Here is a 13,897-nt window from a genome sequence, read left to right on the forward strand (position 1 = left end):
TGGTCATTTATTTGACCCATTTATTGTTTTTTGTATTTATTCAAGATTATTTTAAACCAATCAAGCAATACAGTAGTCTTATAAATAACTGGTAGTGAGAATATTTCCTAAAATTGGTAGAAAAAGTTACATTAACCCCTAGTCGGGGGTAAATGCAACTAACTGCCATAGCTCTTCTTCTATTTCATATAAAACAACGAATATAGAATATATTTATGAGATTTCATGTTATTCATAGGATTTTGAACTGGATTACCGTGTAGCAAGGACAAGTTTTCAGGAAAAATCTTATTTTTCTAAATGTGGGGCAAATGCAACTATTTGTTAGAGAATTAGTGTGGGGAATGCAAAAAACTTATTCATCGATATATTTTTATTATTCTATATATATATACAATAACGTTATCTATACAATAACGTTGCGATCGATGCGCCGCATTATTTAGAGGAAAATCTCATGTACCTACTTTGATTTACCACTTTAAATCGCACCAAAAAAAAATTACAGTGTACTACCATAGACTAATATACTCAGTACTACCTACTAAGTCGTTCATGTTTTCGTGTTTTCAATCATTGCCTGGAGCTCGAGCGGAGAATTAGCCAGTAGTGCTGCGTCGTCTGCATAAAGGAGGTTATCAACGAAGAGGTCCTCACGGTGTTTTTTGGACTTAAGAAGGGAGATGTTAAACATCCTTCCATCCGTCCTAGTGTGCAAGTGAACACCCTGTTGGTCATCATTAAATGCTGCACGCAGCAATAGCGAGAAATATATTCCAAACAGAGTGGGCGCCAAGACGCATCCCTGACGCACACCTCTGCAAACCTTAAACGGCTTCGATGTACTGCCGTTGAAAACTACAATGCCGTTCATGTTTTCGTGATTGACAAGTTCTCACGAGCTTGTTCTAAATTTGCAATGTCTGTGAATACCAACAAGACAGTTATATTATCACAAGGAGCTCCTGCGGGGTCAACGATATCTCTGAATGGCATGCCACTGGTAGAAATCGACAGATTTTGCTATCTAGGGTCCACCGTGTCGAACAATCTCTCACTCAATTCGGAGATCGATATTCGTATCGGCAAGGCGGCGACCATGTTTGGGAAGCTTAATACAAGAGTATGGCGAAGCAAACATCTTACTATTAAAACTAAGATGATAGTTTTCCAAGCTTCCATCTTGAGCATTCTTTTGTACGGGGCTGAAACCTGGACGTCGTATGCAAAACAAGAGCGTCGATTGAACTCCTTCTACATGCGCTGCTTACGCAAGATCTTAGGCATAACGTGGCAAAATAAGATTACCCACGAGAAGGTTCTCGAAATCGCACAGCTACCTAGCCTGACTACGATACTCAAACAGAGACGCCTTCGTTGGCTAGGGCATGTGTACAGGATGGAGCCTTCTCGATTGCCAAGACGCGTTATGCTGGGTGCAGTCGCCGATGCAAAGAGAGACATCGGGAGACCCCTGCTCCGCTTCAAGGACTGTGCAAAACGCGACATGGCTTCTTTCAATATTGATTATAAAAACTGGGAGAAACTCGCTAATGATCGATCTGATTGGCGCAAACTTGTTTCCGAGGGCTGCAGATTCTGTGACGAAGCGTGGTTCAGAGTACTCGCAAGCAAAAGGATGAAACGTCACCAAGCCGAAAACGAACCTGTTCCAGCAAACTTCCCCTGTCCGACCTGCGGAAAAGTATGTCGATCTCGCGTCGGATTGTTTGGACACCAAAAGCATTGCTCAGGCATAGCACCATAAACCGTCTGTAATAGACGTATAGGCCAATGATGATGATGACCTACTAAGTCAATTTTAGTTTTTGGTCAGAACAAATAATATTCTTTGTGTTAAATATTGTTAAAAACGTAAACCAAACAAAATACGTTTATTAGTTAATCAACCGTTAACTAAAAATTACTTGAACAATCACAGAACTATCCTACCTATCGTTTTTAGTTACTTATAGTCTTTAACCACGCTTTATCTAATTTTAATTTTACTTATGAACCCGTCTCTGGGTATAATATCGAAGAAATAATCGATGGTTCTTCTTTAATTAATCATAAAGAAGAAGACCAAGAAGAATACATAATAAAAATATCGACACTGTCACATCCCTAGTGTTTTTAGTTTCATACAAAAATATAAGGGGCTATTGTAACTAACCTCACAGTTGCAATAACCCCACAGTGAAATTTTCATGAGGCAATTGTAACTGCATCAATAACACAAAATAGAGTCAACTAACGCATTAAAAATATAAATGAAATATGCGTAACGGCTTGTGATAATCGTGTCCAATCAAAAACACCTGCAAAAAATCACTCCTAAACAATTTTTTTGTCTGTAAAACTCGACACCTGTTTTTACGCACACCAACTTCAAAATAGCGGTTTGACAAAATGGCCTATCAATCAAATAGTTTTCATCGTAGTGGCACCATCTATTACTTGTAAGATTTATTAGTCGTTGAGTTATTGAATCATAGGTGGCGATATATTACAACAACTCTAATAAGTTAGTTATGATAACTAGTTGCCATAGCCCCATAGTTGCATTTGCCCCGGTTGACCCTAATTAGAATAACAATAGTTGTCACCGAGTAGTTCATACTAGTCTCTCAACTTGTTAATTACCAGTTTTAACTGTGCGTTAATTGAAATAAACTACTTTAACGACACCGTTAATTGTATACCAAGCTTCTACTAGCGTTGAAAATTATGCTTTTAGCCGTAATACATTTCTCGGTTATGGTTTGTTATAAAATAATAAAATTACTTTTTCCATATAATTTTTATTACATTGATTTTTTATTTTAAATAAATTTTCGTTTTCAACTTGAAATAACCACTGAATAATCAAATCGATTAAAAGGTAACCGATGAATTTTCAGCCCATAGATAAAAACCGGTAATTATCGATAACACACATCACATCCCTCGCTTCATTTTAAAAATAGAACAACGATAATTGCGTAGTGGGTTTCAACTTTCAGCGTAATTGCATTAAAGGGGCCCTAGGGAATTAACATACGGATGTGAACTCAATTGATACTTTATAAATACAGCTACAACGTAGAATGGTTTGTTTGTTTACAATTATACACAAGGCCGTTCATTAAATACTACTCTACATACGTATATTTTGATGAAATTGATTCGATAAACTTTTTCACGTGTAAACACTACTGTATTTGTAATAATGTAGATAATAAAACGCGAATCAAATGTAGATTTGCATAAATAAATATAACATGACAACACAATTTTGTTAAATTCTAGGATAAAGCGTGTGGATACACGGTGTTATACATCTAATAAAATTAAGTACGTAAAAAAAGAACTTTATTTATTTTATCTCTTTATTATATTGTTAAATTTTGATTTTTTGTTAATTTTGCTATATGTATAAGTAATGAAAATATAAAAAAGCCATAATTAATAAAGTTATACCTTGTTTTATGGTTTATAAAAATAATAGTCAGTGACTTGATTTTTAAATTTATTCTTCCAAACCCATGTTCAAAGATGTTTTAGATCAAATTCAATAGTCATTTGAATATTGGAGATTGAAATAAAATTTTCCGCTGATATGTTTACGACAAAATGTAGGCAGAGTGTGGGTGCATAAGAATATCGAGATGTTTAACCAAATTTTTTTTCCTGCTTTACTGGGGACATCTTTTTTTTTTCTTTCATTAGTTCGAAAATTGCAAGTACAAAAGTCTCCATATTGAGTATAGGCTGTTTATCAGTGCATCAGATCATTCCTCTTTTATTCGTCGTTACTCAATATGTTTATAGTTTTTGTGTCAAGCGTCTCTAAAACTGATTGTCCTGTACTTATATTTCGTTGCCTGTACTTATTTTTCCTTTCAAAAATTGATTTACAAGTAGTATAAGTTTTTTGTCGGCCATAACCTGCCCCATTTAGCTATCCTCATTTACACACAATCGAGTTGTTATCTTCGCATCAGATTTGCACAGCAGATGAACTCATATCGCCCCCGTTTGTAACGCGAGCTATATTTAGCGTGCATCCGCCGGTGCTGGCAACTAAACCCGTTTAAAGGGGTAATAGCTGGTGTTGTTGTTGAATCTGCCAATTGTAATTCGCTTGTGTCGGTTGCAACATTATATTGCGGCTTTTGCTAGTGACTAGAGAATTATTAGGCACTGATTTTGATGGCGTTGTATGCTTGTCGTAGATTTTCATGTAGAATGTTTGTTTCTATCGCTAATACATGCGGTTTAAATGTATTCATTAGATGCAGACATGGTGCGTTTAACATTTTGGCTATATAAGGATAGCTATCAGCCAAAGCAATTATTTACACACGAATAGGCTGAGTGAACCAAACTTGCTGGTTAAATATTTACATGGAATTATAGCTATGTCCAAGTATATCTGTGAATTGAGTTACGGCTGTCTGTGGGCAGGTTTCATGTTCATTTATAGGATATTTTAATGTAAATATTAATTACTAGCTGCTCCGCGCGGTTTCACCCCCGTGGCTCCACTCCTGTTGTCCGTAGCGTGATGAAATATAGCCTATAACCTTCCTCGATAAATGGGCTATCTAACACCGAAAGAATTTTTCAAATCGGACCAGTAGTTCCCAGTAGAGATTAGCGCGTTCAAACAAACAAACAAACAAACAAACCAAACTCTTCAGCTTTATAATATTATAGTATAGATAAGCAAGATAAAATATGCATATAACTCAATACCTTCATACGGGATCGTACGGGATTTTGCTATCTGATATTGATTGATTCTGCCAGTATGAAGTATACAATGTAGGTATGTTAATTATGGTAAGCCTGGTTTTGCCGCTTGCAATTTTGTAAAGGTTTTTCTTTACTTTGAACATTAAGGCAGCAAAACAATGTGCCATGTGTGGCATTGTGGTATTGTGTGCAATAAGATACAATTTTGCAAAAGTCGTAAATATAGTTGTTAGGAATAATTTCTTCGACAACAAAAAATGGGTGCGCGTGACATTGATTTCGATGTAGATTTATTTCATTTGCCAGGATTCTGAGCAAAGTAAAGTTAACACGTGCATCGAATAGCAAATGTAATACCCGCTATGTAAGAGTCGACCATGGAAATATTATACGGTTTCCACAAGAGCATTGACTTTATTATGACTAGTGTCTTTCTAATAGAATTTCTGAAACATAGAATAAAATCGATTTTTACTAACGGATAAGTTTATAAGTATAGTGTGGTACCGTTATGATTAAATGTCAGATGTTAGAAATGGTGACTTTATGGTGCCAGTCATTCGGCTAGGAACTCTTACATTAGAAAACACCCAAGTTATTTCTTGTCTATGTAACTAAGCTTCGTTCTGAATATTTTTAAATATTAAAATTTTATTACATTTTGCAAAAGTTATCATAAAAAACCGACCTTGAATTTAGCGAAAATAAGCAAATTCTAGAGTCTAGTCGTGCCAATTCTTTATCTAAGTTTGAAGATCTATTAAATTGTGAACACGTATGTATAAGATACGTATCAAGATTACACACGATGTTTTTCACAGCACCTTAGCTATGTTTGCTGGTACATTTCCACTAATCCAATTAACGTCGGATTGAACCGACTAAAACCGTGAACACGGCTAACACCCTTATCCAACGTTAATTTGTATTGTAGTTGACACAATTCGAACTGGTAACAAGCCGTCATTGCAATTATCACCTTTTTGCAGGCAAAGACAAATTAATACCAAACAAAACCAGATTTGTGTAAATAATTAATTCATTATTTGCGTCAATTGGTAGAACTTGTTACGTTAATGTAATTTTTCTGTTGTACTTTACGTGATATTCTCTCAGAAATTAGGTGTAAGGTTTTTTGCTCATAAACTTTATTTTTTCAATGTTCATAAATGAGCGCACGATATATATTTTAAGGATTTTTAGTGGAGAGTATTTAAAAAGGAATTAGAATCTTGATTGAAATGCTATTACCATTTAAGATAAGTCAGTTACGTTTTTGCAATAGGTACATAATATAATAACCTAAATTTACCACATTTGCGCCCAATTTAAGTGGCCTAGACTAGAAGTAGCAGGCGCGGTCCCAGTCTGAAATTTTGGGGGGGGTCACGAGGCTGGAAAGGTATGCTACCCCAGCCCCCCATGAATTCATAATTCGCAAGGGATTAATAACAGTTTTAAACGGAACTTTAGGTGTGCAAGTGACTCCGATACGCATTTGGCCAGTTTTTTTTTAAATATTTTGTACAGTATAAGATTTTTTTCTAATTTATCGAGTACGATTTTGGGGGGGGTCATGTCCCCCGTGACCACCCCCCTGGGACCGCGCCTGAGAAGTAGTACCTTCATATTTCCAATACTAAAACTACATTATCTTCATAATCAATGTTCTACATTATTGTAGCTATGTGTGAGCATGACGATGGCGCCCATTTTATATTATTTAATACTAAAAGTAAAACATGTAATTCGTCATTAAGTACATATTGTATTGTTTAAAAAACTTCGTACCAATCTTATCCTATGCAATTTATTATTATCCAAGAGATTTAACTTTTAAGTGACTAAACAGTCCGCAACGATGTAACAGTCGTTTACAATGTTGTCGGAGGTCATGCCTCAAAGTTTGTTACGCAGTACACTACAGAAGTGATTTACAGTGATACTAACCCGTTGGCAAGTAGTACCCAACCGGTAACGTCAATTTTAATACAAAAACTAGTTCATGTCGGTTACCAACAAATTGGTTCTCAATTGGCCGAAAGTGCATGACGGCGATCATTACGTACAATTTGTATCCGGTCCTTTGCCGATTCGTCTGTACAATTTGAAGAAGCGGTATCAAGCACTTACATCTTAAAATAATAATCAATTATCTGTGTAGTTTCTATTAGTTAAATATGATTCATCGAAACGACAGTGAAACCGAATCGATAAAATGCAACACAGTTCCTCACTAGTCGCGTGACGTTCAATGCACTAACAAAAGCCGGCCGCGGCCTACGCGAACCGATTCGAACCGGTTTTGATCCAATCGACTAGCGCGCCTCACTCGCGGCCAATCAGCGCCCATGCTAGTCAGTCGTTCTCGTTCCGTCATATGTCACGTACTCCTTTGTTTTTATTTCCCGATATTTCTCTGCACAATCGCAAGCTTTCGAAAACTTGCATCGATTATAGCAATTAGATAATTGTAACAGTGTATTTTGTCGTAATATCGCAACGCGAAGTGACATTCAGTGCGAGGCGGTCGTTGAATAATGTTGGACAAGTGAAAAGTCGGTGGTGTACTTTTGTTCAGTGTTCGTACCGTATACATAACCAATGGTTGTTGAAGTGGTGAGCGGTCCAGCTATGGTGGTATCTAGCGGCGCAGCATATCGCATCGGTTCCGGCGCGTTTATCTTCTTCAATTTGACCAGACAGGACTACAGCTGACGAGTATTATGCTCGTTTTCGAGCAAAGACTTAGTGCCAGGCATGTGAGCCGGGGGGTAGTGCTCCGAGCGCGGCTTGTTCACGGCGTCGAAGCGAGGGGCTGGCGCATGAAGTTCTCGCTGCTCAAGGCTGAGGTGGAAGTCGAGGCCGAGCCCGAAACGTACATCGAGATTGCGAGACGGCTGAAGGCGGCCAACATAAGCGTTAGACCGTCCCGACTGCGCTTACCGTAAATATCCAGTTTTTACTGAATTTTTGTTGATGTTTTACGTCGTTGTGGCTTTGATTTGTTGCGAAACGTTCAAATTGAATAAACACAGATGTTTTGAGTTCACAACACAAACACATTGAACGTATAATTTAAGAATAGACGATGTGATTATGATGTGATGTACTTACATAGGATGTATAGAATTGTAGAGCCATAGTGATCGGGGTCACTATAATTAGTAGCTAAGTGGATGATTATTGTCCATAGGTACCTTGGATTGCTTCATATGCATTTGATTCAAAAGTATAGTCTACAAGGAAACAGTTTAAAGTACCAGCTTACATTATTAGTTATTGTTAGGTGATAAACTTCTGTGGCTAGGTTGGATATAGGTATAAATCTATGTTTTAATATGTAGTAATTTATACATTGTAACTACCATAATATTGCTTGTGGTTCATTCTTAACAAGCTGAGAAAGTGCAATTTTTCCCATGGCCCTATTGGTTATAGCATGAATTTATATTGCACTAGATTTCCTGGGGCTTGTATTAAAAATATTATGGCTTTATAAATTATATTATACTGCCTCAAGAACCACCCTATCCATTTAAAAAAAACTTCATCTGTTTCTGTTATGTTGTTTTTAGGATCTACGCATACATAGGGATGAACAGGCATATAGCAACTTTGTTTTATACTATGTAGTGAGTCTTGCTCAATAAATAGACTTTATACAAAAATAAAATTACTCATACATTTACTCATGAATACAAACACATTATCTTACAGTAAAACAGCTTTAGAAATTAAGTATTGATATAAGAAAACCCATAGAAATACATTAATAACACAAATAAGTTTGTTACAAAGATGTTTGTAGGTAGCATACATTTTAGCTAAAGATTTTTAATCATAAGACTATTCTTATAAGAAAAAAAACTTTGAAAAATAGATTATTTTGTATAAATATAACCTTGTTTCTTAATAATCTGATACATATCTATTAATATCCATGCTAGTACCTATAGACTACAAGCCCGCATAGGACAAAAATATGGGTCAAATGAACCACCAGGGGACATATCTAGAACGATAGCAGAGCAAAAAATAATAAGATTCATCACTATGCCGTCACTTGTAAGCTGTCCAACTGAGTGCAGATGAGAATTGAAAAGTACAGGTAGACTCGGTAAATTTTGGTCATATATTTTTGTACGGCATTCTTAACCATCGATAGATCCATTAAAAATAATAAGAAACCGCTCAGTGCCGTACAAAAATGGTGGTCCACCAAGTCGGAATTTTTATTTAATTTCCGAGAGTTACCGGGGGTAAATTTGGTCATTTGACCATGTACGGCATCTGTGTCATACTATTGCTATACTGCTTTTAATCCATTATTCCGCAACGCCGTACAAAAATCATGGGGACAAGGGGAAAAAATCGAGAGTTATAATCCCCTCTCTTTCCCCACTCCAGGGGGTCATTTGACACAACACGAAATAAATTTATTTTTAAAGTATTTTATGCATAGATAATATTTTTTCATGTGCCGTACATTTTCGTTGGTTCAAAGGGGAAAAATCTGAAAAAGAAAAAAATCCATATAACGGAATGTTTGCTTTATATTTTTATAATAAAATATAAATATACATTAATATTAAGAAGCTCGAGGTGGTTAATTATCACCTTGGAAAGTCGGAGTCAGGTGGAATGGACTCCGTTAAATTGATGAACTAATAAAAAAGCTATGAACGAAAAGATGTGAATTATATGCAATCAGTCCATGAATACAGGTAAAGTCACAAGCAAATGCTAGTAATATATACATATTCAAAATGTACAAGTAAAGCGCTTTCAAATGATACCAAATACTGCATATTTATCTTAACTTTATTTTTTTACTCTGTATGTTTTGTCCGCTAGAGGGCGCCACATTAGATTTTGTGAAACCCCATATGGCCTTTAGCTAGCTGGTCGCTGGTTATCCAGTGAACAATTCAGACGCTTCTAATGATATGTCATTTGTCGAATTCTGATAAGTAGTTTAGAAGTTACGAGGGAATAGATGAACATACATACATGACCTGTAAACAACCATAACCCTCCTTTTGCTTTGCCGTAGTTGGGTAAAAATATGTTAATGCCGTACTGTATCAAATGGCCATAAAGCACCCTTAAAATTGTAGCTTTCGTCGCTTTCATCAGCCTAAAAGATGTGGTCTGCACAAAAATGTACGGCATCGTTTTTTCCTAATTTATCTATGTTAATACTATTTAAAACAACGGATAAAGTGTAGAAATCTATTATATTTCATTAATCTACGATGTTTAAACTTTAACAAAATTTCTGGTTTTGCATTTCTCTATAACTTTTTTTAGAACGGTTTCTTTTGAACGGCAATACTACACAACAATTGAATTTTACAATATCATGTTAAAAAAAAAGTTCCCGTACAGGGTCAAATGACCTTACAGCTCTTTATATCAAGAATTCGATGAAATTAAGATGATTATTGGTATACATTTAAAAGAACAATTATTTTTTGACGGCATTGCTTTTAATAGTACTTTTGAGTGCTAGATAATGTTTTGGAACCGAAGCCGTACTTAGTCAAATGACCCCCTGGAGTGGGGAAAGAGAGGGGATTGCAACTCTCGATTTTTTCCCCTTGACCCCATGATTTTTGTACGGCGTTGCGGAATAATGGATTAAAAGCAGTATAGCAATAGTATGACACAGATGCCGTACATGGTCAAATGACCAAATTTACCCCCGGTAACTCTCGGAAATTAAATAAAAATTCCGACTTGGTGGACCACCATTTTTGTACGGCACTGAGCGGTTTCTTATTATTTTTAATGGATCTATCGATGGTTAAGTATGCCGTACAGAAATATATGACCAAAATTTACCGAGTCTACCTGTACTTTTCAATTCTCATCTGCACTCAGTTGGACAGCTTACAAGTGACGGCATAGTGATGAATCTTATTATTTTTTGCTCTGCTATCGTTCTAGATATGTCCCCTGGTGGTTCATTTGACCCATATTTTTGTCCTATGCGGGCTTGTAGTCTACTACTTATCTTCAGATATCAAAGATTACAAAAGATAAGGATACCCATTAATCCATAGGTTATATGTTAATTTGACCGGCTCCTCGGTACAGTGGTTGATGCGAGACCGTAACACCGAGGCGTCCAGAGTTCGATTCCCGGTGGGGATGAAGAAAAAAAAAATGTCTTGGTCTGGTAGGACACAGAAGGCTAATCACCTACTTGTCCCTAAAGAAAATCAATCAGTGAAACCGATGTATAATGCATCTGCCCCTTATCCCACTAGGGGACATGGGACTTCACTTTATATGTTTTTTTGAAGCCTAATTTGCCAACCACTTTAGTTTCCATAGTTTTTATAGAGATATTATAGAGATTGATATTTTCAAAATTATTTTGATACATAATAACTATCTTCACTATTTTAATAATAGATTCAGGACCTTCAGAGCAGTGGCGGTACGTTCATACAAGCCGAAAAGCCCGGCTTGCCTTAGAAATTCGCTACGAGATAGGAAAATAACCAAATTCACGTTTGAATATTCGCGCGCAGTGAGCAATTCATAATTTGCTCCGAAATTCAATGAAAACTCACCTACAATATAATATATGTATAATACGCCTAGCATAAAACAATGACGAATTCGAGTAAACTTTTAATTTCATCCTTCTTCCTATCAGAATAAGGTCGTACCTTTTATTTTGACGTTACAATCTAAATTGGATGGATTATAACATGTAGTTGTCTCGCTTGCACGCGTGGGCTTTTACCGGGCTTTGCGCTCATCTCTTCTAACGTATGAAATTTCGTCTAAGTAGCTACATACCTAGCTATAGAATTCTATAGCAATATGTATGGAGAATAGGGCCACGATAAAGCCCGGCTTTAACAGTGTGAAGATAGTTACGATTGCGCGAACGAACGTCGTGAATATTATTGTTATTAAGTATAGTTTGTTTGAGCGGGTGATTATTTCGGTGTAATTTAGGTTATGTTTTTCAAATTTTGTGATAAAATGAGTGTCGCGACAGCAGATTGTGTTGTAAATTGTGATGGTTTGCTTTGTGCTCAGCGGGGGAAAGGTAAAATCATTAAACTTTACTGAAAAACATCAATTAATTTCTTCATAAAAACCAACTCCCGATTTGTGCATTACCCAAACAGCTAGTAAGTCACATAAACGAAATTTTAATTAAAATATGTTTACGAATTAATCGATTTCATGAGTAAGAATTGCTTAGAAGTTAGAAGCCCCAGCTGTTGAAACTTGCATATTTGGTACTTGGTAGTTATATGATTTCTGCTAGTAGGTATAAGGTAGTTCTTCCACGGAGCGTGCTTTCTCATCGTTAAATCGAATTCATAGGTACGTATTTAAGAAATACACAAGGCCAAGAACGCCTTATTGAATTATCAAAAATTGAAAGTTGTTAGGTAATTGAATTCTAAAACAATCACCTACTTTCTTCCGATTCCGATTCCGATTCCGATGTTATAAAATCTTTCCTTCAGAAGATCGCCGTTTTGAATTATTAGAATATAAATGATCTGTTCAATTTTGTTAATAATATAATGTCATACAGTTTAATATAATTTATCGATTTTAATGATAAACGTTTGACTCAACTGTTAGCGGGCGCGCGTGAAAATTTAGAAGATTTGATTCGGTAATTACACAGTATAGGTACCTTAGGAAGGTTTCTAATTCAAGAAAAGGGTACCCAGCAAAAACTTTGAAAACTTTGGGCTTGCCCAGTCCTTACACCCTAGGCACGCCACTGCTTCAGAGATATATAAAAATTAAAAAAATACAAATTTATTAACTTTATTCATTACAAGTGGTCCGCTCTGGCTTCACCTGTGGCACATAGGTAGATAAAGGTATTTCTCTCTATAAGAACCTTCCTTAATTAATAAATTGAAGGAATATTATAAAGAATTAAATAAATTGGTTCAGCCGTAATCATTCATTATTATATTATAGGATTATATTAGTGTAGCGATGTTACAGGTAGATCTTAAGAGGAAAAATTTTTCTTTTCTGGTCTGGCAAGTTTAAATTCAAAATTTAATAAATTTCCTGTTAGGTAAATGATCTTTGCATTTAAATTAGAATACATTTTTGAGTTTGGATGTTTGTTACTCTTCACACAAAGATAAACAATCTGTATGAAATTTTGCACAGAGATAGATCATAGTCTGTATTATCAAATAGGCTACTTTGATAAAACAGTAAAAATTCGATCACTCAGCGGGATTCGAACTCGCGTCTTACCATGCTGGGGCGACGCCTGAGCTCTCAGCTACCCCTGATCCTGCCTGACCAATGTCTGTTCTTTAAAAATTTCTTTGGCTATTAATTATAACGCAGGTAACAAGTAAAGCCACAGGCTACAGCTAGTGCTTTATATACAGCATCTAATGAATGATATTTTGTTTCAGCACCGCACCAAAAGTGACAAGTCCAGTGTTAGTCAATAAGCCTGCGTTGTCACAACCATGTAAGTATATTTTTTTATTTAATTTAAAAAAAAAAAATAAATAAAATAAAATATCCTTTATTGAATTATTATGTACATTAATGGACGACTAAGATCCGTTAGGCAAAAATAAAAATACAAGAGTTACATTTTTTTTATTACACAGTTATTGAAATAACACAAAAAAGTATCAATTTAGAAGTTATAAATATTAACACAGAAGCCGGGCATAAAATGCCAAGATGCTGCTACCAAAATTTAAATTTCCTTTTTGTAATGAATTAGATTCACCTGCATATTAAGGTTCATTTAAACTCGATTTTATCCCACTTTAAACAGACTAATTTAATTCAAACTTTGTACACTTATCAAGGATAGTCCGGGATACATCGCCCATTTTTGCAAGTGATTACTATCAAGCTAATTTTTCGTGAGTAGCTTTATTTTGATGAGATGCCCAATAATTTCATGTACGAAACTCTCGATTGTGGTAGCTTACAGAGGTAAAAAGGATAAAAATTTTTGATTTGACGGTTCCCAAATATTTATTACGCAATTTGTAGGACAATATGTCTGTTGAATTATATAAGTATTAAATAAGTGAAAATAAAAAAATCAGCTGGTTAGTAATCATTTATGATGACTTTGTTATCGATACACATTGGAAAGGGGGACTCTTTGATCAAA

At 35.5% G+C, this 13,897-nt stretch overlaps 1 protein-coding gene across 1 annotated transcript in view; it reads left to right on the plus strand.

Annotated features, from left to right (window-relative positions):
- Positions 1 to 13,897, plus strand: part of gem (transcription factor CP2 like gemini) — a 47,916-nt gene that overhangs the window by 25,166 nt on the left and 8,853 nt on the right. Inside the window, exon 13 of the mRNA XM_090117749.1 lies at positions 13,173 to 13,231. Coding sequence (XP_089973875.1) covers positions 13,173 to 13,231 — 59 coding nt within the window. The remainder of the gene's footprint in view (positions 1 to 13,172; positions 13,232 to 13,897) is intronic.

This window comes from Colias eurytheme, chromosome 28 (assembly GCF_061535395.1).
Source record: "Colias eurytheme isolate Ceu_HAF_F1 chromosome 28, ilColEury1 Martin Lab GWU primary, whole genome shotgun sequence".
NCBI classification, from domain to species: domain Eukaryota; kingdom Metazoa; phylum Arthropoda; class Insecta; order Lepidoptera; family Pieridae; genus Colias; species Colias eurytheme.